This window comes from Natrix helvetica (assembly GCF_964273705.1).
Source record: "Natrix helvetica genome assembly, chromosome: 4".
In the NCBI taxonomy this organism is placed as follows: domain Eukaryota; kingdom Metazoa; phylum Chordata; class Lepidosauria; order Squamata; family Natricidae; genus Natrix; species Natrix helvetica.
In genome coordinates this window covers 46,156,140-46,180,189 of record NC_138550.1, presented here as the reverse complement: position 1 = coordinate 46,180,189, position 24,050 = coordinate 46,156,140, and the positions used below count along the sequence as shown (strand labels likewise).

The following is a 24,050-nucleotide window of genomic DNA, read 5'->3' as shown; positions in this document are numbered from 1 at the left end:
ATGGCCCATGCTTAGTTTCAGCTTACTTACCTCCTCGGAGTCGGCAGGCAGCAATAGAAGGCCAAGTAGGAAAAAAGGTAAGTAGGTTTAGATAGGGCTCTTAGAGGCGAGCATTGTGATTGGTGAGCCATCCAATTGGTGAGCCATCCAATCATTGAGCGGTGGGCAGGGCTAGCATAGTGCGGACGGGCAGGGTGAGTGAGCGATTGAGTGGCTTCCGGATGGGTGGGGGTGAGCGAGCGAACGAGCGGCCTCTGGACGGGCAGGGGTGAGCGAGCGAGGGGGCGGGGGCAGTTCCACTGATGGAACTGGTTCTAAACTGCTCACTAGATTTCTGGAACCTCCTCTAGCGAACCGGTTAGAACCGGCAGGAACCCACCCCTGCTTTGTACTGACCACAATATTTTCTTTATTTGTGATCAGAGAGGTTGTTTTAACCTTTTTGTATGATGAGTTTCCTTTAAAAAATTTATTCTATTTCCAGATTTCACTCTAGCAAAAAATAATAGACATAAATAACAGTATTGATTCTAATGACTTATTGACTGCACTTCTTTTAGATGTGATCTGAAATATAATTGTACAGTATGTGCCATTATTACCCATGATACATTTGGGGTATGGTCATGAGTTTAAGTAGTGATTTTGACATTTTTTTTTCCTTTTTTAATTTTCTAGCTCTCATTGAGATGTGTGTTATGTTCTAAAACTCTGGTTTTAAAATTTATTTCTTTGCCTCAATATTTTCTGGTTTCTTTACCCATTATTTCATAGTTCCCAATGCCCTATTATAGATATAAGTCTATAAATAATTGTATTACCTAAGCACAAGCTGGTATGCCTTTTGGAAGAGAGATTCCCTCCCCCCCCCCCCGAAAGATAAGCTTTATATTATATGTATGAAAAAAATGGATTGTTTGCCTGTAATTCTGGGACTTAATGACCCCATAGGTGATTTGTGAATTCAGTGACTCACCTTTTCAATGACTCACCATCTTTTCTCATAATGTGCTTATTCTGGCAGGTACAGTTTCAGACTACTTAGGGTAGTGAAATGAGGGTAAGCCACATGCGAAAAATGAGCAGTAGAGGCACATTACACACACACACACTCACACACTCAGTTATAAAAAATTCCTAGTTGCATTTTTCCTGTTGATCATGCACAACAAAGTTGATCATATTTATGATCATGTGGAGAACCACAGTTATGAGAAAGCAACGACTTTTCTTAATAAGGAACCTGAAAGAAGTACCTTATATAGTTAAAAGCACAGTATGAATGACAGCTGAAACTGAGTTAAATTTCTTTCTTCCACTTACGGTAGGACCATTTCTGTTAATTTTATTTCAGGTTGATCGCCAGTCACAGTTCATTCAGGGTTATAGAGTTATGTATCGACAGACATCAGGCCTGACTTCCCCTTCTGCATGGCAGACTGTGGAAGTCAATGTCCCCACAGAACGGAGTGCTATCCTTATCAATTTGAAAAAGGGGGTTACATATGATATCAAAGTTCGTCCATATTTCAATGAATTTCAAGGGATGGACAGTGAATCAAAATCTGCACGTACAACTGAAGAAGGTAAGAAAATTATGAAAAGAATAATCATAAGTTTGCAATTATTGAGTGTACTATGCTAATATGCAGAAAGTTTTGCACAAGCAAAAACAATATTTTCTCCACAGTGTGTAGCTACAATAGGCAAAGCAGTCACTGATAACTTTGTGAGTATATTAAAAGAGAACTGTATTTGGTTTTATACTTCAGCAACTTCTCAGTACCTATTTGCTGGTCCTTTTTTTAAATTAAAAGCCTAAGAGGCTTGAGTTGAGAGAATACATATTTTTCTGAGTGTCACATCTGCCATTTGATCCCAGGAAAATAAAATAAAACAAACAAGCAGCTTAATTAGAACAGTCAAAGGGGTAGACTGACCCAGACTGGATCTTGCAACATTATCCTGTGACATGTATAATTTCCTTCATTCAGGGTAGATAAAATTCCTTATGAAGAGAAGCTTCAGTTATTCATATAAGAAATTGATTAACATACATGATTAAAGAGTAATTATGAAAAGCGTGGATAAATATTGAAGTTTATTTTGTTCCTTTCACATAATAGTACAATAAAAATTAACAATAGAATCAGGATTGATATTAAAATATTTCTTATATACAGTATTTGTATTATCTTATGAGTTTTAGTGCTACAAATATGATAATGACCACTATAATGCTTAATATTGTTTTAAAATGAAGTATAGATCTATTCTAAAATAGGTGTATCTGGGCAGAAGTTTATTCCTAGTTAATTTTGGATAGTGATAAATATTCTTTAATTCTTGCAGACATTACCTCAAAATGATAACTGTAGAAATACTATATAAAGGTTTGGGCATATATGGTTATTTTTACCTTCCTCATCTGTTCTTTGGCAACCTAATACTGGATAAGGGTTAAGGGATATTCTGTGTTTAATTTACTGAAAAGATACCCTTTTTTTTACTAATGATATTGTGTGAAGAAATAGCAGAGGGTAGAATAAGTACTGCTCCATGGTTATTTACAGAATAATTGTTTAGTTTGTCACAAAAACTATCAGTGTCTTTCTTTGCTTTTCTTTTATAAATATTGGTTGTCTACGTTTAGTTTTTTTTTTTCTTGCTTTTCTGCTTTGTCCAACTGTCAAGTGCCTCTCTTTATTTTTTTCTAAGTTGTTCTATCTTGGCTGCCTTTTTTATAAGTAAGTGATCACTTAACTCTTTGCTTACATCTTAAAAGAACAACAGATTTCTTTATCATCACAAAATCTGTAACCGGCCTGGCCTGAACAAAATAAAATAAATGATTGATTTAATTGTTAATTTTAATCTAATTTTTAAAATGTTATTGTTAATATTAATTGGGTTTGTTTTTGGATACTCTATCTAATTTCCTTTTTAACTTTTGTAATATGTGGGTTTTTTTAATGTTGTACGCTGCCCTGAGTCCTTTGGGAGAAGGGCACCATATAAATCCAATAAACAAACAAACAAACTACTGTATCAGCTGTAATATCTCGATAAAGTAGCTTCAATGCTAATTCTTAAAAGAAAAGGAGATGTCTTTGTAATCCTGATTAAATCTGTATGTCAGAGTACAAATAGATTCTAATCTGGATACCTTCCAGGTTAGGACCTATTTGACCACATACACCTTCTCTGTGTATTCAGGCATACTTAATGTCGGGGTTCCAAGTAACACCCTCAACATTGTACACAAGAAGCAGAGAAAAATATAACTTAATAATGATCAAACAAATTGAAGACTATAATGTTTTAAATGTGTATTTATTTTCTTCTATTTGCTGTATGAGCTCTTACATTAAAAATAAAAACAACAGATTTGTTTTTATTCTAAATCTGTATGTTATTTGAAGAGTTGGTCCATTTTTATTGTAACTGCTATTTACCAGATGAGTAAAGCAGGTAAGCTCACATCATTATAGAGCAAAGCCTTTTAGGAATCTCTATGTATAGATATGTTACACTCACAGTCTGTAGCTGTTGTGATATTAATATAACCTTCAGCCACTCTGCTTCTGGGTCCCTTCTTCATTACCACAAAAGACTATAACAAATTGTACTGTCAACAGTTAAATGTCAGGTGGTGGTGGTGTTTTTTTAAACAAAAGCTTGCACTATATCTATTTGCATAGGAGCCTATTTATAGACTTACATGTTTTTTTTAAAAAGGAACCTTTGTTAATTTTTTTAAATTCTTTAATTATATTTGTAATTATCTTCAATTTATATTTTTCAGGCAAAACTCAAATATTTGTATGGTTTATTTTTCAGAAAAAAGAGCAGTCTTTTTATAAACATCTCATTTTATATTATTCCCCATGTGTTTTTTTTGGAAGTACTTTTAATATAAATGTTGAATAACAATTTTGAAGATATTTGATGAAATTCTTACTATTTTAGTACTAGAATGTACATTTCTGTCAGAAAAACAGATACCTCAAAATGCTACCCCAATTCCAAGTAAACCAAATTTTAGAATAAATGCTTCCTCTGAAGCCTATCCTGGCTAATGGTTTTAAAACAATTGGTTTCTGGCCCTGTGAAAATGACAAATGTAATTCTGTTTTGTTCCATCTGAAAAATATGAGTAGTGATTTGGCCTTTTTCATATCTGAGGAAAGGAGCTGAGCAATGGAATAATTGACCTGACAAGAAGTAGGCATGGTAATGCCTACAAACCAGTAGCATGGGAAATGAGAAAAAAAGTTTTCAAATGTTTTTCATTGAAGTTTATTTAATAACAGCAACACCTGCCAGGGAAGTATTTTAATTTATACTGAGATAACTGTTATTAAACTACTATAATACTACAGACCAAGGTTGAACTGTTAAATATTACTTGTAGGTGAATACAAACAAGGATGCAAATCACATTAGCTAATATGATTTGTATTCCTGTGTCTGCATCTTAATCAACTACTTTGTTTGGATAGCAGGTAGGTTAATCTTTTGTGCCAAAGTTATTCGGTATTGCATGCAATCTGGGGTTCTTTTATTTTTACTTCACTATTTGAGTTTTATCTAAACATCTGTTTTGTACTTCTGCAAATCTTCACATTCTACCAAGCCTATGCAGTTGGTTTCTTTTCAGGTATATAGAGAACCATATTTCATTCTGAACTTGGAATAACAAGTCTTTCAATAGTTCTCCACAAGTGCTTAGCTTTAAGTTCGTTCTTTTAACATCAGTTATGTACCTATTACCATGTCTCTCCCCCCCCCCTATTTGTTCCATTTTTATAGCCCCTAGTGCCCCTCCACAATCTGTTACAGTTCTGACTGTTGGAAACCACAATAGTACCAGTATCAGTATTTCCTGGGATCCACCTCCTCCAGATCATCAAAATGGAATCATTCAAGAATATAAGGTGAGACTAAAATGCAGGGTAAAAAGAACACCTAATGTTGTCCATTATTTCTTCAAATAATAATAAAGCAAAAAAAAACATGGGAGGGAGTCAAACTATTTTCCAAGGCACCTGAGGGTAGAACAAGAAGCAATGGGTAGAAACTGATCAAGGAGAGAAGCAACTTAGAACTGAGGAGAAATTTCCTGATAGTTAGAACAATTAATCAGTGGAACAGCTTGCCTCCAGAAGTTGTGAATGCCCCAACACTGGAAGTCTTTAAGAAGATGTTGGATAGCCATTTGTCTGAAATGGTATAGGGTTTCCTGCCTAGGCAGGGGGTTGGACTAGAAGACCTCCAAGGTCCCTTCCAACTATGCTATTGTATTGTATTGTATGTTTTTCCTGCTTCTTAGTACTGGAAATTTTGCCTACCCAGTTAAATAAGAAATGAAGGCTATAAATAGAAAAACAACATCTTTTGGAGAATCTCTTATGCTATCCTATTGTACAACTGTGCTATTTATAGTATAGGTTGAGAAATAAAATATAATGTTCCAGTGACCATGATGAGTTCTAAAATATCTGTCCATCCTTATTAACAAAAGATAGCAATAATCCTTGGGTTAAATCAGGGATTTGTACCTTTTGATAAATTTAGAGAACCTGAGAGTGTCCTTTGCTATTTATCCCTCCGTTTACTTTCTGCCTATGTGTCAGCTTCAGTCCACTTACTGTTTCCTGGCATACCCAACAGTACATGTTCAAATATATTAAATACATTTAGTGGCAGCACAAGTTAGCTTTAGTGAATGAAGGATAATAATCTCCCCCTCATATCTGTGTGTGTGTGTATTTTGGGAGGGGGTGCCTTTGAGTCAGTGCTGACTCCTGGCAACTGCAGGATTTTTGCGAAGGTTTTTTGGAAATGGTTTCCTACTGCATCCTTTCTAGGGTTGAGAGAGAAAGTGACTGGCCAAGATCTCCCAGAAGAAAGATATAAATGGGTATCATCAGTGTGATTTAAACAGAATTACAACATGATTTTGTAATTGTTTTGATTTAAAAAGCTGAGTTTTGCCTCTATAAACCCCCCCCAATTGAGACTAATCCTTTTATAATTTGTATTATGTTGTTACTTTAGGATATGTATAGAACATATCTACCTCCCGAAGGAGCCAAGAAGAGTATGTGCAGCCCTTGAGTGGAAGGAGACATGAAATGACACCCTATGTCTTCATTAGAGTTTACAATCTAAACGAATAACAGACATATTACAAGATTTGTCAGAAATCATATTAAAGTAGATATAGGATATGAATGGTTTATATAATTGTTTTAATTATATAAAATAATCTGAGACATGATGTCTATTATTTATATTACATTAAATAATTAATATGTTTTGGGGTGTCAAACTCATGTTATCATGGCAGCGTCACATGATATATTGTGACTTTTTCCCTTTCACTAAACCAGGCATTGGCATGGCCAGTGCGTGACAGATCTGGCCTGCAGGCCGCGAGTTTGACACCCCTGCTTTAGGCAAAAAAAAAAAAAATCTTGATAGAACCTGAGCAAATGTTATGAGATTTAGACATTCAAGCAGCTAACTTTCTCATCTCTCATATAGACAAATTGGACTTTCCTCCTGTATATTCCCAATTTTATAAGTTTCCATGCACCTCACAAAGAATGATCTTCTCCCAAGCCAGTGTAGATATTCCCCTAACATGATGGCAGTGTCAGCGTTCTAAATACCATGCATGAAATTAATCAGAAACCAAGGCAGAATCATCCTTAAAATTCCAATTTAATCATACAGGCATGTTAGCACGTCTATGGAATTCCAACTCTGATTTTTCTTCCCGGAATTCCACCCAGTTGAAAGTTCATAAACTTATGCCCACTCCCATAAATCCATCACATGGTCCAATCCTTTTCTTCCACGCTGGCATCTACCCCCTCTGCTTCTGGTCAGGTGTCAAGGTGCGGAGACAAAAGATGACCTTGAACTTCTAGAAAGAATGACAACAAAACATTCCACAATTCTGCTCCTTTCTATTCCCCCCTCCCAACTGCTCCACTAATGAAACATCATAGGAAAATAATAGAAAGTGTGGCAGGCCAAAGATCCTAAAAGGAACATAACTACAGGCCTGACAGGCAGCTGATTGATATGCCAGCTTTCAACCTATGAAGATCAACTTTGCATTCACTTGAATAGAGAGGATAAGTCTGTTTCACACATCCTTTTAAAATGCCCACCATACATGCACTGGCAATCAGAGTTAATACATTGGTTCATGAGTCTGATAACCTCTACTATGATGAAGAGATTGAAATATTTTTATTAAATTATCAATGCCCGGGTGTTTTCACAGCAGTAGCATTTTTTAAATTTATAGCCTATAGAAATTGTTTGATGCTTTCAATGAGATACTAACTATATAAGATTCCTTTTTTTCTCTATGTGTATGTACTGTTACATATGCATGTATTAGTGGTAGTCTGTATTTTAAAATGTTTTGACTTGGACTTAGACCATAAGTAGGTGCACAAGATAAAATATAGTAATAATAATCTAATAATGTACGACAAACATATAATTTTAATGAAACTAAAATATATATTGATCGCTTCTGATTCAACATAAGAAAGCCAACTGTTACTTCATACTGAGGTCTAAATTGCCATGTGGTTTTTCAGCACCCTTTCTTATTGTGAAACTATTCTTCATCTGTACAGATGCTTAAACAAACACATTTTTATTTCCTCTGAGAAAATAATATAGACTGCTGCAATATTATATTTGTCTATTATATTTGACAATATCACAGATCTGTTAGAGCTCAGGAAGTTCCTAATGCTGCTTTATGAACCTGATTCTTTTCCAGTTAAAAACTTCAGTATAACTTAGCAAAAAAAATAAAATTCTTTACAGTTCTACTGTCTTGGAAATCAAACTGATTGTGACTAGTTCACTGAAAAATCAAACAGAAATTAGATATTCCCCTTTAATTACCTGAATACATATAAGGTGTGCAATCAAAATTGTTTTCATTTCAAGACATTTGTTAATTATGAGCAACATTGACAGGCTATGAGTCTCCTTGGTTCAGAGTATAGAGATAGAAGACTAGAAATCTCAGGCAACAAAATTAACTTTACAGGTGTTTTTTTAAAGGTACAAGGACTTTAAGGGGCCTGGGCTAATATGCAGATATAGCATTAGGAACTTCCTGAGCTCTTAACAGATCTGTGGTATTGTCAAATATGACCACATAATGCAGCCACAAAACTAGATGCCTTTATATCCTAACCAGATTTGGAATGACTTCCTTACAGTACTGTTGTTGTTGTTGTTATTGTTGTTGTTGTTACTATTAGTGGAAATCTTAGATTTGAGTAGCAAATCTGAATTCTTCTCTGGTAGATTATCACTAATAGTTACTGTTTCATAATTTAAAATAATTGAAGGTGGTTTATTCTGCATTTTTCATTTTCAATGCAATGCAGTGGTTAAATTGGTTTTTAAAAAGTACTTTATATCTTTAGGACACGGACACACACAAATATATATATTAAAAAGAAAAACAAAAGGTAACACATTTTAAATTAATAATCTATGTATTATAGATTAAGGTTTTAAAATCTTAGTAATAAAATATAAGAGTCCACAACATGTAACATTTCACCAACCACAATCAATGCGTAGTTCTCAATGGAACTGCATCTACATGGAGGGAATTATGCAGTGGGATACCCCAAGGCTCTTTTTAGGCCCAGTTCTCTTCAACATCTTCATCAATGATTTGGACAAGGAATAGATGGGGAACTCATCAAATTTTCAGATGACACCAAGCTAGCAGGAATAGCCAACACTCCAGAAGATAGGATTAAGATACAGAAGGATCTTGACAGACTTGAACATTGGGCGCAATCTAACAAAATGAAATTCAATAGTGAAAAAAGTTAGGTTCTATATTTAGGCAAGAAAAACAAAATGCACAGGTACAGTATATGTGATACCTTGCTCAATAGTAGTAACTGTGAGAGGGATCTTTGAGTCCTAGTGGACAATCACTTGAATATAAGCCAGCAGTGTGCTGCAGCTGCCAAAAAAGCCAACACAGTTCTAGGCTGCATAAACAGAGGGATAGAATCAAGATCACAGGAAGCATTAATACAGCTTTATAATGCCTTGATAAGGCTACACTTGGAATACTTTTGGTCGCCACGATGTAAAAAGAATGTTGAGACTCTAGAAAGAGTGCAGAGAAGAGCAACAAAGATATTAGGGGACTGGAGGCTAAAACATATAAAGAACAGTTGCTGGAACTCGGTATGTCTAGTCTGATGAAAAGAAGTACTGGGGGTGACATGATAGCAGTGTTCCAATATCTCAGGGGCTGTCACAAAGAAGAGGGAGTCAAGCTATTCTCCAAAGCACCTGAGAGCAGGATAAGAAGGAATGGGTGGAAACTAATCAAGGAGAGAAGCAACTTAGAACTAAAGAGAAATTTCCTGACAGAACAATTAATCAGTGGAACAACTTGCCTCCAGAAGTTGTAAATGCTCCAACACTGGAAGTTTTTAAAAAGAGATTGGATAACCATTTGTCTGAAGTGGTGTAGGTAGGGTATCCTGCCTAAGAGGGCATCCTTTCCAACTCTTTTATTCTATTCTATCCTATAAGTATTATTTTATAATACATGAGGTCCATGATGGGGAACTTATGGCACATGTGCCCAAAGTAGCACACAGAGCCATGTTGCCTGGCAAGCGTGGCATCATCTATTCCTCTTCTGGGTTTCTAGCGTACATGCGTGTGTGACAATCAGCTGGCCTGTGGCAGTGTTGGAAACTGGAAGAGCTGGTCTTCTATTTTCTGGTGTGAGCATACGCGCCGCCCAGCTGATCATTGTGTGTAACAATGAAGACTAGCTGGCCGGTGCATGAAAGTTCATTTTCCAGTGCACGCATGCCCCCCGGGCAGCTCCTCTTCTGGGTTGTGGCCCAGACAAGAGTGTGCACGCAAAATGAGTGCAAGCACTCCCTTTTCAGCACTCAGTGCCCAAAAGGTTTGCCATCTATTAGATCAGCGTGAAAGGAACTGGCGAGAGGCGCAAGTGAACTTCAGCACTTTTATTCAAGGTTACTGTGGTAACTCAGGAACTCATCATCCGGCTTTTCCTGTGGCCACCCCCTCAACACCCAGTTCAGAACCTTCTGTAAGATCTGATCTTTGTGTGTATGCTCTGTAATGTTCCTGACGGGACCGGGCTGGCAGGGTCAATATCTATCAGGAGAACTTTAGCTGTGGGTGCGGGGTCTTCCATGAGCTCTGGTAATAGATAGTGGTTGAGGACATTAGCGTGGCTGATGTCTTTCCCGAGTCAATGTACCAGCTTATAGTCGTACACAGTGAGGAAGATAGCCCATCTGGTGATCTTCAGGGACATGTATGGAGGGGGTCTGTTGGTCTCTGGCAAGAAGCCCCAGCAAAGGTTTGTGGTTGGTTATGAGTTCGAAGTGCCTGCCATAGACTTATTCGTGGAACCACTTGATCCCTGCCACCGCAGCCAAGGCTTCCTTATCTATTTGGCTGTAGTTGCGCTCCACTGGTGACAGGGTCTTGGAATAATAGGCGATCGGTGCTTCTGTCCCGTCTGGCAGGCGATGGCTGAGGACTGCTCCAACTCTGAAGGGGGAGGCATCGCAGGTGATCTGAACCGGCAAGTTGTGGTTGTATTGGATGAGGACACTGCCTGAGGAGAGGAGGTCTTTAACAGCTGCAAAAGCTCAGTCTTCCTTCTGTCCCCAGGTCCATGGTGCCATCTTCCCAGGAGCTTGTGGAGTGGCTCAGCAACGGTGGCCTTCTGTTGTAAGAAAATACTGTAAAATTCAATAGTCCCAAGAAGGCTTGTAGTTCTGCCTTGTTTTTCAAGATAGGAGCATTTTTAATGGCCTTCACCTTGCTGTCGGTGGGCTGTATGCCTGACCCATCTATTAGGTAACCTAAGGACCTGTCTTACGGCAATTTTGCATTTCTTAGGGTTCACTTTAGTCCCTTTTCCTGGAACCTCTCCAATGTCTTACACACACATTCCATCAATTGATCTATAGAGTTCCCCGATATGAATATGTCATTGAAGTATGGCACCACCCCTGGAATTCCCTGTAGCAGCCGCTCCATCAAGCACTGAAAAAGTCCTGGGGCTACACTGACCCCAAACTGCAGCCTAGTGCATTTGAATGCCCCCCCATGGGTCACTATGGTTTGGGCTCCGGCGGTGGTTTTGTCCACTGGCAACTACTTGTATGTTTGGGCAAGGTCCAGTTTGGCGAATACCTTCCCGCTTCCTAAGGAATGCAATAGATGTTGCACCACTGGCACTGGGTATGTTGGAAGGCCTTATTCAGTGTGCACTTGTAATCCATGCAGAGGCGGACTGAACCATCTGGGGTGACTATGGGGGTTTTCCATGCCACGTGATCGGTTGGCATGAGGATTCCCTGGACAATTAACTTATCTAATTGCTCATCCACCTTGGGCTGCAGAGCAAAAGGGACCCTTCGGGGTTTGAGCCTGATGCGGGTTACATGGGGGTCTAAGTTAAATGAAATGGGTTTCCTCATATATTTACTTAGGCCTCCATCGAAAATGTCCGCAAATTCCGCCAATAACCAGTCCAGGTCGTGGGTGGTAATTCGATGCAGGCTGGTGATTTCCAGCCCCAGGGGCTTGAACCATTCCACTCCAAGCAGGGACGGTCAGTGGCTGGCGACGTCTGTGAGGAATAGGCAGCCTTGGAACTCATGGAACACCACTTCTACTTCCATTCTGCCCAGCACTTGGATCCGGTTCCCTTGATAGTTGTTTAAGCGGATGTTAGGTGGCTTTAGGAGTTTCTTGTTTGCAGCCAGGTTCAGCTTCTTAATGGTCTGCCAGGACATGATGGTGAAGTACGATCCTGTGTCCAGCTCCATCTTACATGGTCCCTCTTCAATGGTGACAATAGCATGATATTTCTCCCCCTTGTATGAATCTGAGTGGCCGACCGTGGTGTGATGGATCTCTCTGGTAGCTTGGTAGTACTCTTCCCTCTGTCTGTTCTGCTGCTGGCTGGCTCTTGTGGTGCTTGTTCTTTCCAGTGGTGCTGATGGCTTTGTCTGGCACAGAATGGGTTGGGACTCCCTGCAGGCCTCTGTAATGTGGCCCTTCCTTTGGCAATGGCAGCATGTTGCATCTCGGAAATGGCAAGCTGCTCTTGCATGGAATCCCATGCAACCTGGGCTGTCTGTTCTCTGCGTCTCTGGGGTTTTGTTGCCTCTCGGGAAATATGCGGTGAATGGCATTGTCAGTGTCATCCAAGTCATCATCATACTCTGGGATTTCCGTTGCCCAGTTGGGTTCCCTGTATGCATGGTGCACCTCGCTGGTCTTCCTCACGTTTGCCACTGAATTGTCTGGGAGTGGCGGATGGCCCATAGTGGTCTTCCAAGGCACACTGTAGGGTAGTCCAGGCAACGGTTTCCATGTCTGCTGAAGCAATCAGCATCTGTGCCATCTTGTAAATTTTGGTGCCGCAATACATTAGGAACAGTGCCCGTTTCCTGTTGTCCAGCAGGTCTGCCATCTGTGGGTCAAATATCGCTGGTGTGGGGATGCTTGCGATGCCATGTCATGCTAGTGGTTGAGGTTTTTTGTTCTTGGTGCAAGATGGCCATATGGTCCACGAGGAGGTTCTCAAGTCCCTTTGTCCTTCGTCACCAGTGTTAAATCAGAGCAAAAGGAACCGGCAAGAGGCACGAGTGAACTTCAACACTTTTATTCAAGGAAAAAAGGGAAGGCGCTCTGCCAGCTGGGCTGCCAGAGCTCGCTTTTTAAGGAGCTCCGGCAGGTCAGCTGGCCAATGACAGCGATTCAAGTTTCCCACGGCTTGGGCGGCCAATCTGCAGTCACCATGCAAATCAATGACATACGTACATACGTACGTAACACCATCCCTGCATTAGGTGAAGATAATGTACCTTTTAAAATAAAATTAATTACTGCTGTAAAGATATAGCTTATAGGTATGGGTTTTATTTTGTTCTGTTTTGATAGCAAATCGCCTCTTCAATAATTTCCAAAACAAATTTATTTATTTAAAATAAATTATTCCCTTTTGCAATACACATTATGCTTAAACGGGAGACAAAACAGGCTACATCGAGACAGAAAATATTATTGTTTTCTCAGGCAGAAGTTAAATGTTGTTTTGTCATATTTTGTCAAATACCTCTGTATTCCAGATATGGTGCTTGGGTAATGAAACAAAATTTCATATCAACAAGACTGTTGATGCAGCTATCCGGTCCGTAATTATTGGAGGCCTATATCCTGGGATTCAATACAGAGTGGAAGTTGCAGCAAGTACTAGTGCTGGCACTGGAGTTAAAAGTGAACCACAACCTATAATAATTGGTAAGTGCATACCTGTGTCCTGCCACTCTGTTTAATGTGATTACATTTTGCTATGCCTTCCGTGAATCCAGACTGAAAATATAAAATGGTATATGGTTGAATATTTTCTATTTAGAATTTTTTCTAAAACTGAAACAGAGACGTGCCTGTATTACTAAAATAAATTACAAACATCAATTATTGTGTGAAAATAACATTGCATTATGAATTTTTCACTTCACCAGTTTGATAGATTTATGGAATAACTAACAAAATCTTTCTCCTCTGTCTGTTTTGATTACTACATTATTTCCTTATTTATGCTACTGGTGCCCAAGGCCATGTTTAAAGTATGCTATCTGAGCATTTGAGGTTTACTATTTATCAATTATTCTGAGCAGATGGTCTCTTCTGTTTTCTGCCAAAATGCAAGGAGGTTTGAATTCAGATAAAGGGAAAAACTGGTAAATACTATGTCTCTCTTTTCAAGTTTTGTTTTTGTTAATCATACTGAATTAATTTCTTGACCTAAGGCAAGCCTAATAACTTGCCTTAGAAATTTTTCAGTGATATACAATAGTGCTTAAAAGTTTGGGAGCCTATTTTAATTGTCAATATTTCTACATAAATATGAGCCAAAATGTGATTGTTATCCACCCATATCCTAAAAGTATATTTTAAAAACCCAGTTAAACATAAGAGTCAAAAACTTTATGCCTGTTCCTTTTTAATTGAGAAGAATGATCCAAAGCAACTTCTTTTTGTGTGGCAAAAGTATATGAACCTTTGTTTCAATAACTGGTCTACACCCTCCCATCAACTTAGGCAGCAATATGTTCAAGTAATATCTTGATAACTGCTTATCAAATCCTGCACATCAGTTTGGAGGCATTTTAAGATCAGCTTCAACTCAGGGGTACTTGTGGGCTTGCTTGCATGAACTATCCACTTCAATGCTTCCATAACATTTCTTTAGGTTCGTAGTCAGCAGTCTGATGTGACTAAAACATTCCAAAATATTAGATTTGTATGCTTTAACCATTCTTTGTTAAATGATTTGGATGGTTGGGGTTGCATGACCCATTTTCTCTTAAGCTTCATTTCATTCTTTCACTAGTACTTATCTGTAGAATTCAAAATTCATAGTTCCATCTTTGAAAGTAAGCCATCCTGCTCCAAAGGCCAAAAAGCACAGACTCAAACCATGATGCTGTCACTGCCATGTTTCAAAGATTAGATTTGCTTCTTGTTCTGGAATGCAATATTTACTGTTTTAATTCAAGTCACAATGTTCTATATTGGTCTCATTCTTCTACATAATATTCTTCCAATAATTTTCTGGCTTATCCACCAGTCTTTTGCAAACTAGATGGGCAACAATATTCTTTTTGGGGTGTAGTGGCTTTCTCTTGGAGCCTTGCCATATACACCATCATTATCCAGTATTCTCCTGGTAATAATCTCACTAAATTCTAACATTATTAATGCAAAAGAGGCCAGTTGTTTCTTAGATGTTATCCTGGGAATTTTCTGAAACAATTTGGCTGGTTGACCATACTTGAGGAAGGGAAAAATATTGCTGAATTACTGTATCTTCATTTGTACGATTTGCCAGTCAGTAAGGTAGTGTTCAAACACTTTGGAAAAGGTTTTTAACCCTTTCCAACTTGCTAAGCATCAGTAATTGTTTTTTGTAGGTTCTCAGAAATCTTTGTGGAGGCGTGACATATTTCAACAAATCTGGGTTGTGTAGATCAGATTTTGATAGGAATGCTCAGAATTTTGTTCTTTAAATTAGGCAGTTGATTGTCATCTCATTGATTGAAACACTTTAATTTTCTCTTCAAATGAACTGATAATCTTAGATGTTTGGTCACACATTTTTGGTACCTAGAAATATGCAGCTTTATGTAATTTTCCTCAATAAATAAAAAAAAAACAAATGTAATGTTTTGTTCATTTGTTTAATTGGATTCTCTTTATCCAATTTTAGGATAAATTTAAAAACAAATCACATTTCAGGTCAATGTGCAGAAATATGCAGAGATATTGAAAATTCAAATAGCTCCCAAATTGTTAAGAACCACTGTATCAAAAAATGAAACAAAATAAAAAGCTTAAAGGAAACTACACAAAATAATTTCAGATGCCTGCTACATTATGTGGGCCACAATCCAAATGACTTGTATAAGAGCCAAGGTGAATATTAATATGAGTAGGGATGCTGAGTGCTTGGACAGAAGCATCCTGATGAACCAGTTACCAAGCTGATGAGATGTTTGTGGCATTGGGGTAATAGTTGTTGTTGTTGTCATGGAGGAAGGAGGACAGTGGAGAGAAGCCTATTACATTTGAGGAGATAAGGACCAAAAGGAAGTAGACCATTCTTAGAGAAGGCAATTTTAGTGTATTGTATAAGTTCCATGTTCTAGCCCCTGTGCTTGACCCCAATGATTTATAATTGGGTCATCAGTGATCCTGGATTTTGGCTGCTGTTATTGGATGCCAAATTAGGGTATTTTAAAGTATTCCTCAACTGTGACCCAATATTGAATCAGAAGGTTAACCTGGCATGAATTTCTAATATCTGGCTGGATTGTGACACAATTTACAATCCCAAGGCCAAATGGTAGAATTGCTATAATCATACAAAAGATCTATTGGCTTTCAGAGGTGGTGCTGCATTAATAATTGGTTATGAAAATCTTCTGAAGAGCATACGCTCTAGGGAGCCTAAATCTCCCTATGTTCAATTATACTGGACTATTTTAATTGGATCTCCAATTTTCCCTTTATGGTGGAAGATTGTAGAGAACATGGCTAATTGCAGATCCTGGGAGTACTGGACAAATCAGGTTATCTGTACTCTTTTCAGGACTCAGGCCATAATATAATACTGAAGAAAGCACTAACTGCATTTCTTGATGACCTTTGGAGAAACTGCAAGGGTAAGGATTCTTCAATCCTGTCCTTCCTTCATCTCTCAGTAATCTTTGATATCATCCAATACAGTATCCTTCTGGACTGGCTTCATAGACTAAATGTGGGAGACAGAGTGTTGTATTAGTTCTCTTTCCTTTAGACTGGTAAGTTTATTTGTATTGAAAACAGTTCTAGCTCTGGATCTCTAGTATCTTTGGACCTATTTAACATCCACCTGAAGCCACTTGGTGAAGTCATCCATCAGCATGGGTTCCAGTAGCTGCAATATGCTAATAAAACTTATTTATACATCTCACTAGATTTCCCACGTAATGCCCAAGGTATTGCATTGCAATTATCAAGTTGCCCATCTCACCTCATGCCTCGTTTTCAAAAAAATTGAAAACAACAATATCACCATAAAAAGAAATCTGCAGTTAAAACATGTAGTTAAATAGTAATCATAATCAGAACTACAACCCTTTCAAAGGATTTTTCATATGTAGAACTCCAAGTTTGGTGATGCAACCATGTGTTTAAAGATTTACAGAAGGCCAGCAAATTCAAGCTGATCTTATATTTGGGGGGAAGATGTTCCAAAGTAGGCACTGTGACAGAAAAAGCTACCTTCCTGGGCCCTGCCTAGTGACATTCCCTATTAGATGAGAATGTCTGATGGGATATTTAGATGCAATAGGAGAGAAGTGATATTTTCAATAATACTGACTGTACATTGTGATTATAAGGATAGAGAATGTTCTTGGTTTTGGCTTCACTCCCAGAACACAAAATTGTGTGTTTAGGTTTCCCAGTTCTGGATTTGCATTCCTCCTGGCAGAACTGATGACCAGTTGGATCCTTTTTTTTTTATTCTTACCTATAAAAGCAAGTGGCAGAAAAAGCCAAGAGAGGCTATATATAAATCCTTCTAGATAAAGTATTGTTGGACCATATAATTCTTGAAACAATTATTTATTCCTAGTAACTAATAATAAAACCAAAATCCAATAGGTGACTATATTGGGAGCTAAAACTATACTGCAAGATAGAGATTCATTCAATTAACAGAGTGCTCAGTTCTACATGAGAATCAGGGTGAACTCTATTTCTGGAGACATTATATTCCAAAATTGTGGGGGTGGGTGGGTTATTAATGAGAAAGCTTGATTCATTATCATCTTATGCATTACTCTTGAAAGATGAAATTTCAGCTGGCCACTAAATGACAAAGTAGGTCAAGTCAGAAATGTAGTGGCAGCCACTGCAGTGATCTTAACTCTTACTGTAGCAACATTTGCCATTTAGTTTGGCTAAGGAGCATGGTGTCTCATGTGATTAGGATACTGGGTTGGAGGTTAGCAAGCCCGCATTTGAGACCCAAATGTTGGTATGTTGCAGGGTGAGGTCCCCTCATTTGCTCCAGCTCCTTGATGGGGACATGAAAGGAACCCCACAGGCATGGTCCAGGCAACAGTGATGTCACCAGTTAACCTTTTCAACCTGGAAGCACCTTGAACAATGCTTCCAATATGAACGGGACAAGATGGAGATTAGTTTGACTGCCTTATTCTGTAGCAGTTTTGTGGCTTCTGAGACAACTTCTTATATAATGTGTTGCAGTAATCCAACTGCAAGGTGATAAAACCATGAGTTATTGTTGCAAGAACTATCTAATCCAGGTACAGCAATAAAGTAGAGTGGGACAAAAACCTCTAACAACAAACTTTATCTGTGATTTATCTAGCAGGATCTTCAGATAACAGATGAATTATTTTGGGGAGAGCACAATCACATCAAGAACAATAACCAGTATATATATTTCTCTATCTTATTATCAAACAACTATTCTTCTTGATAGGATTCAATCTAAATATAATTGTCTCCATCCAGTTCCTTATTGCCAAAACTTTAGCATGTAAAGCTCAGCCTGAACTCATGATATATGGTACTGTTCTGCTGAATACGAAAAAAGAAACCTACACAAAAGTACATTTTAAAAATTACTACATCAAAGAGAAACAGAAAAGTCATATACAGTTCTGATTGTTCCATATCTCTTCGAATCCTTACCATTCACTGGTGAGTTTGAATGAAGAGGAATGAAAGTTTGGCAAATATTGCAAACATTTTAGCATTTCTCACTGAAAGTACTGGGTATGGCACACTATTTTAGATGCTTTCAACCCAGAATTTACATGGCTTAGGAAACAGAAAGGCTGGTAAATGTGAAAAAAAAATTCTAGAAGAAATATCAATAGCTCTTAGACTTATATACCACTTTACAGTGCTTTACAGCCCTCTCTAAGCGGTTTACAGAGTCAGCATATTGCCCCCAACAATCTGGGTCCTCATTTTACCCATCTTGAAAGGATGGAAGGCTGAGTCAACCTTGAGCCTGGTGAGATTTGAATTGCCAAATTGCAGGCAGCCGCAGGCAGCAGAAATAGCCTGCAGTACTGCACTCTAACCACTATGCCACTGTGGCTCAAATGTGACAGGTAATATGTGAGAGTTACAAATAGATAGCGATTGAATTCCATGAATAAAATAATAACAGAAGGACCTTAATCTGGAAGCATTTAGAAGCATTAGACTACTAAAATATATGTTAAACATAACAAGCAGTAGAATTTAGTCTTAATAGGACAAAATAGACTCATTCAAAGTAGCAATCAAGGTGGAAAAGAGTGAGAATACATTTTCTTTAAATACAATAAGAATACTGCCTATGGCTTTCTTATAAGGGTCTTTATTGTGCAGATTCCTACTGTTGATGTAATAATTTGAGAAACAGCTGTAAATTTTCACAATTATATGTACAATAAACTTGATGTGTCTAATTAATTTTTGGTCCAGCAAATTAGTTTTATTCTCCATTACTGTCCAATGGGATGATAACATATTTCATTATATTTTAGTCTGCAGAAACAATGAAGCGTTACAGGTCAGATATATCCCTCATCTACATTCTAATTAGCTAACCTGACAGTACTGATTCAAAAACACCTGGAGTATATGAAATAATTTAGTGATACATGATTTCACTTTTTCCTCATTTTTTCATGCACATGGATCTGTATTTTATGTTTATGATTAAATGTAACAAAAACTAATTCTAAATTAATTAATGTGTTTTTCCCCCAAAACCACACATTAATATTGTTGACCTTAATTGGAAATATGCATCCACGTTCACTTATTTTCATCCTCTAAAATCACAAATCCATATTATTCTGTTGTTTAAATGAATAACTACTTTTCTGCATCTAACTGCAAGGCCCCAAAGGATAGAGCAGTCTTACAGACTACTAAATTAAAAGTGCATTGATATAATTGGGAATCTATCCTTCCTAAGGATATGTCATAAACTTTAGAGCTTTCTGAAAGTTGCCTTGAGAATTTTCTACCCATTCAGCCCATTAAAAAGCAGAGGATTCTGAATTTGCAGAAGATAGAGTTTATAAAGTGACTTGCATAAATGGAATAGCATAACTTTCTGTCTCAAGTCCAGCGTAGATGTAGACCAATTTGTTTTTTTTTAAGTAACTAAAAATAAAATTAATATTATTTGAAAATAGCCATGGTCAATAGGCTAACTGAAGAATACCATATATCCTGCAATATGAACAGCTATGCATTGTTTCATACTTCTGCCCTTCTGCTATTCTCTTTGAGTTCAAGAATTGTAAGATATCTTACATAGTGTAGATATCTAGAGTTAGTTAGTTGCATCCTTAAAAGGTTTGGGAACAGTTCAATAGCTTTACACAGTGGTAAATTACTATTCAAAAGCCTATGACATCCAAGTAGTGCTAAAGCCATTTCAATTGAGATACATAGTTTATTTAGATTTCAACTTGGAAATCACCAAGTTGCTTTTAGCATTGTGGAGCAGCAAAAAATCCTCAATATCCTACATATGGTTCCATGTCTATAAAAACTACTGAAGGGAAGGGCATAACTTTACTTTACTTTTACTTTTATTTAGATTTTTATACCGCCCCCTCTCCCCAAAGGGACTCGGGGCGGTGTACAGTCAAATAAAAAACACATCAATAAATAGAAGATACAAACACAAAGAGGAGGCAATAAGAAACTGTACATATCTGAAGTAAAGTAGTTAAAAGCAATATTTAAATACCCTAAAAATACCCAATTAAAATATCTGCCAGGAGGTAGAATAGAAACTATAAATGGGCCAGGCCGGCTAAACGGAACAGGTGAGTCTTCAATTTTTGTCGAAAGGAGCGGAAGTCGGTGGTGGTTCTGATATCGGGGGGGAGGTCATTCCAGAGGGTTGGGCCCATCACAGAGAAGGCTCTACTCCTAGGCGCCGCCCGTTGGCATTGCTTAGTGGACGGCACCCGGTCCACCCATAAGAACAATACAGACCCCTACTACTGAAACATAATCTATAAATTACTTATAATAAATGATTTAGATTCATATCTAAAGTATTTTTCATTTAAAAGATGGTTTTTACATCTTACTTGTAGGATTTAGCCATAGGGTCCTCAATTAAAATGCTTACCATAATATATTTATTTTTGAAGTATGAGCCAGAAAGTAGAAAGCTACCGTATTTTTCATTAGCCTAAATAATCATTAGGAAAAATATTTAAAGAATATATTTCATATTTATCTACCTATCCCAATGATCAAAAACTTTTAAAACATTGTCATTAAATCAGAAGGTTTCTTTATTTTAATTTACCAGTAACTGGCTACATTTTATATAGTCTATTGGTATAATTTGTTTTTTTTTTTACACATATTCAATTTAAAGCAGTTATAATTTCTGTATTTTTCTGGTTTATGCTACACATTACTAAAATTCAGAAAACTCAGAAAAGCACTTTAAAAGATATTTATACAAGGAGAAAAACCAACAATATGGTTATTACAGAATAATGTCCCTATTTTTACACACCCTTGCTTATAAATTACTTTGGCCTGCATTGTAATATACTACAGGATGGGATGGAATGGTAAAATAATGTCAAAATTGGAATTACTTTAAAGCAGCAAAAGTTTGCTCTTGAATTAGACAGCTATAATTTTAAAAATGTACTTTAAAAGTGTTGACATAAAGATGCAGATTTTCCTGAAATAAAATTAATACTACTACAGCTACTCATTTACAAAAAGAATTTTTGTTTCTTTGCTCCAGAATTGGAAAAATAGAATTTGGAAATATCTAGTCTTTAGGTATTTGCATCCAGTTTAACAGTTTAACTTATTTTTATTTACTTAAGAATGGAACCAATATGCTGACATGGCTTAATTAGAAATAAACCTCAAATTTTAATAAACTTGAAAATGACATGGTTTTTAAAGCAAGGCAAACCAAAATGATATTTGAATTGTTTCAGATTTGATCATGGCTTTCACATATATTCTATAGCTTCGCTTTTGAGAAAATATATTTCATTAAGAAAAAAAGTTAAAGAAAAAGCAATAAAGTGAATTATTTAATGAATTTAAAAATCTGATAGTTTGAATACATATATATTTTAATAAATTATGAGTTTATATTCATTTCATGATCGAGGCAAATTCAATACCTTTAAAATGATACATTTACACATTTTTTTCAAAATACAGAATGTATTTGTTCAGGAAATGGCTTATTTTGGGATTAGACAATTTAATGATTACAAAATTGACCATATTCAGGAAAGGAGCCTAATTCTGCTGAGCCATTCAAACAGCAAATTAATCCTATTAACCAAAATGGAGCCTATATACTTTGTAATTTACTTGCTAATGTCTTTTAGACTCGGTGTTCATTATATGAACATTTTTTTCCAGTAAATGGGAAGAAATGAGTCATCTCTAGAGATTTTGTGATTTCCAAAACAAGATAAATAAAACTGTCCTTTGTAATAGATACTATTTGTATTATTCATTATAAAAACAGTTATATAAGATTACTAAATAATAGTTTAGATGGATGCAATTACAATAATGTTAAAGTTTTATACATTCTGTTTTTATTTATGATTTCACCATTATTTCATTAAAAAACCGTAATGAATCAATATGTGGAGGGATAAATGTTGGTATTCCATCTATGCACATATACCATCCAATAGTAGGTATGAGGGATTATATTAAATAGAAGATGTCAATAATCAGCAAAATTATTGTTTAGTTGATTTCCAGACAATTTCTACAACATACAGAGTTTCAGAGACTGAAGCAGTACTGTATCAATTTATATAATTGCCTATCTCACATGCATGAATAAAATACATAAAATACTAAAAAAAATAAAATCACACCACCAAGTATTATAAAACTGCCATTCACTTATCTAGTAGATGGTTTATATATACTCTTGGACCCCAAACTCAGCCCCAATGTATCATGTTTTCAGGACCAAAAGGCCAACAGGATCCTGGCTAGAGCAATGTGGAGGGAATGATGTTCCTTATCAGCCACATTCCTTAACTGTGATGGTTAAGCAAGTGCTTCTTGATGGATCAGGAGAAACAATTCCATAAATAATGCTGCCCAAAGCCACAAAAGATTTTAGAAGTGATGACCACACATTGAATTGAATCTGGAAGCCTATTTGAAGTCAATGCAACTCACAGAATAGTAGTGTCTCATATATTGAATCACAGCACTATTAACTGTCTGTGCTGCTATGTTCTGCACCAGAGGAAACTTCCTAATGGTCTTAAAGGGATGCCCCTTTGGAGTGTATTGTGGTAATACAATAGAGGTTATGACCATGATGGCAAAGTGGCACACAGAGCCATCTCCCTGGGCACGCAAGCCGTCACCCGTTGCTCTTCAGGGTTCTTCACACATGCGGGAGCATCAGAAACAGGAAGAGCAGCCACCCAGTGTACATGTATGTGCCGGAAACCAGAAGATCATCTTCCCGGCGTGCATATGTGCACCAGGCGGCTGCTTTCCAGTTTCTGATGCATGCATGTGCACTGGCCAGTTGGTCTTTGTGTGTACATGCATGCCAGAAATCATAAGACCAGGTGGCTAGTGCAAAAGCGTGTGCCAGGAACTGGAAGATCATCTTCCTGGCGCATGTGCACCGGGTGGCTGCTCTTTTTCCAGCACAGGTGCATGTACACACTCCCATTTTGTCACGCTGTGCTGAAAAAGTTTGCCAACAATGAGTTATGTGCATAGAAGTGACTGTGAGCAGGGACCCTAGTTCAGAACATTCCATTAACATGAACTCTATTTTGCTCATAGTAGATAAGCTAGGTACAAAACGCATTTACATTACTATAAGAAGGTTTTTCTAAATATCTTAAACATTTTATTTCAACATTATTCAGTTGGATGGCTTTGGTCCAATTACTCTCCCAGCCCAGTCCATCTCACTAGGTCGCTCTTGTGGAGAAAACAGGAGGAAGAAGGAATATTATATATCTTTTCCATTTTGAGTTATCTAGAAGTAATAAAAGTGAATAAAAATCTAATAAATAAATAAACTCATAAAAGTGCTTCTTCACAGTATCCGCTTTGCAAATTAAAATTAGTGGTTATTTTAGTAAGAATTTCACTGTTATGCAATTTATATCTTATCTCCAGAAGGAAAACAGTTAAATTGTTTTCTATCTTTGTTTTAGTTAATTTGGGAGCAATTTGTTCCCCCCCCCCCCAAAAAAATAATGCATCTGTTTTTAAATGTGTCTCAGTGACAGTTCTATAGAAACTTCTTATATTTTGGACAATATTTATGTCCCATTCCAATTTTAGCAGATACTTATGTCAAAAAACAAGCT

General features: G+C 37.0%; 1 protein-coding gene across 17 annotated transcripts in view; it reads left to right on the top strand.

Moving 5' to 3' along the window:
- Positions 1–24,050, top strand: part of ROBO2 (roundabout guidance receptor 2) — an 893,684-nt gene that overhangs the window by 815,824 nt on the left and 53,810 nt on the right. For all 17 annotated transcript variants that reach the window (XM_081952932.1, XM_081952940.1, XM_081952931.1 and 14 more), the window contains 3 exons: positions 1,355–1,586; positions 4,813–4,937; positions 13,218–13,389. In XM_081952932.1, the coding sequence (XP_081809058.1) occupies positions 1,355–1,586; positions 4,813–4,937; positions 13,218–13,389 (529 nt within the window). The remainder of the gene's footprint in view (positions 1–1,354; positions 1,587–4,812; positions 4,938–13,217; positions 13,390–24,050) is intronic.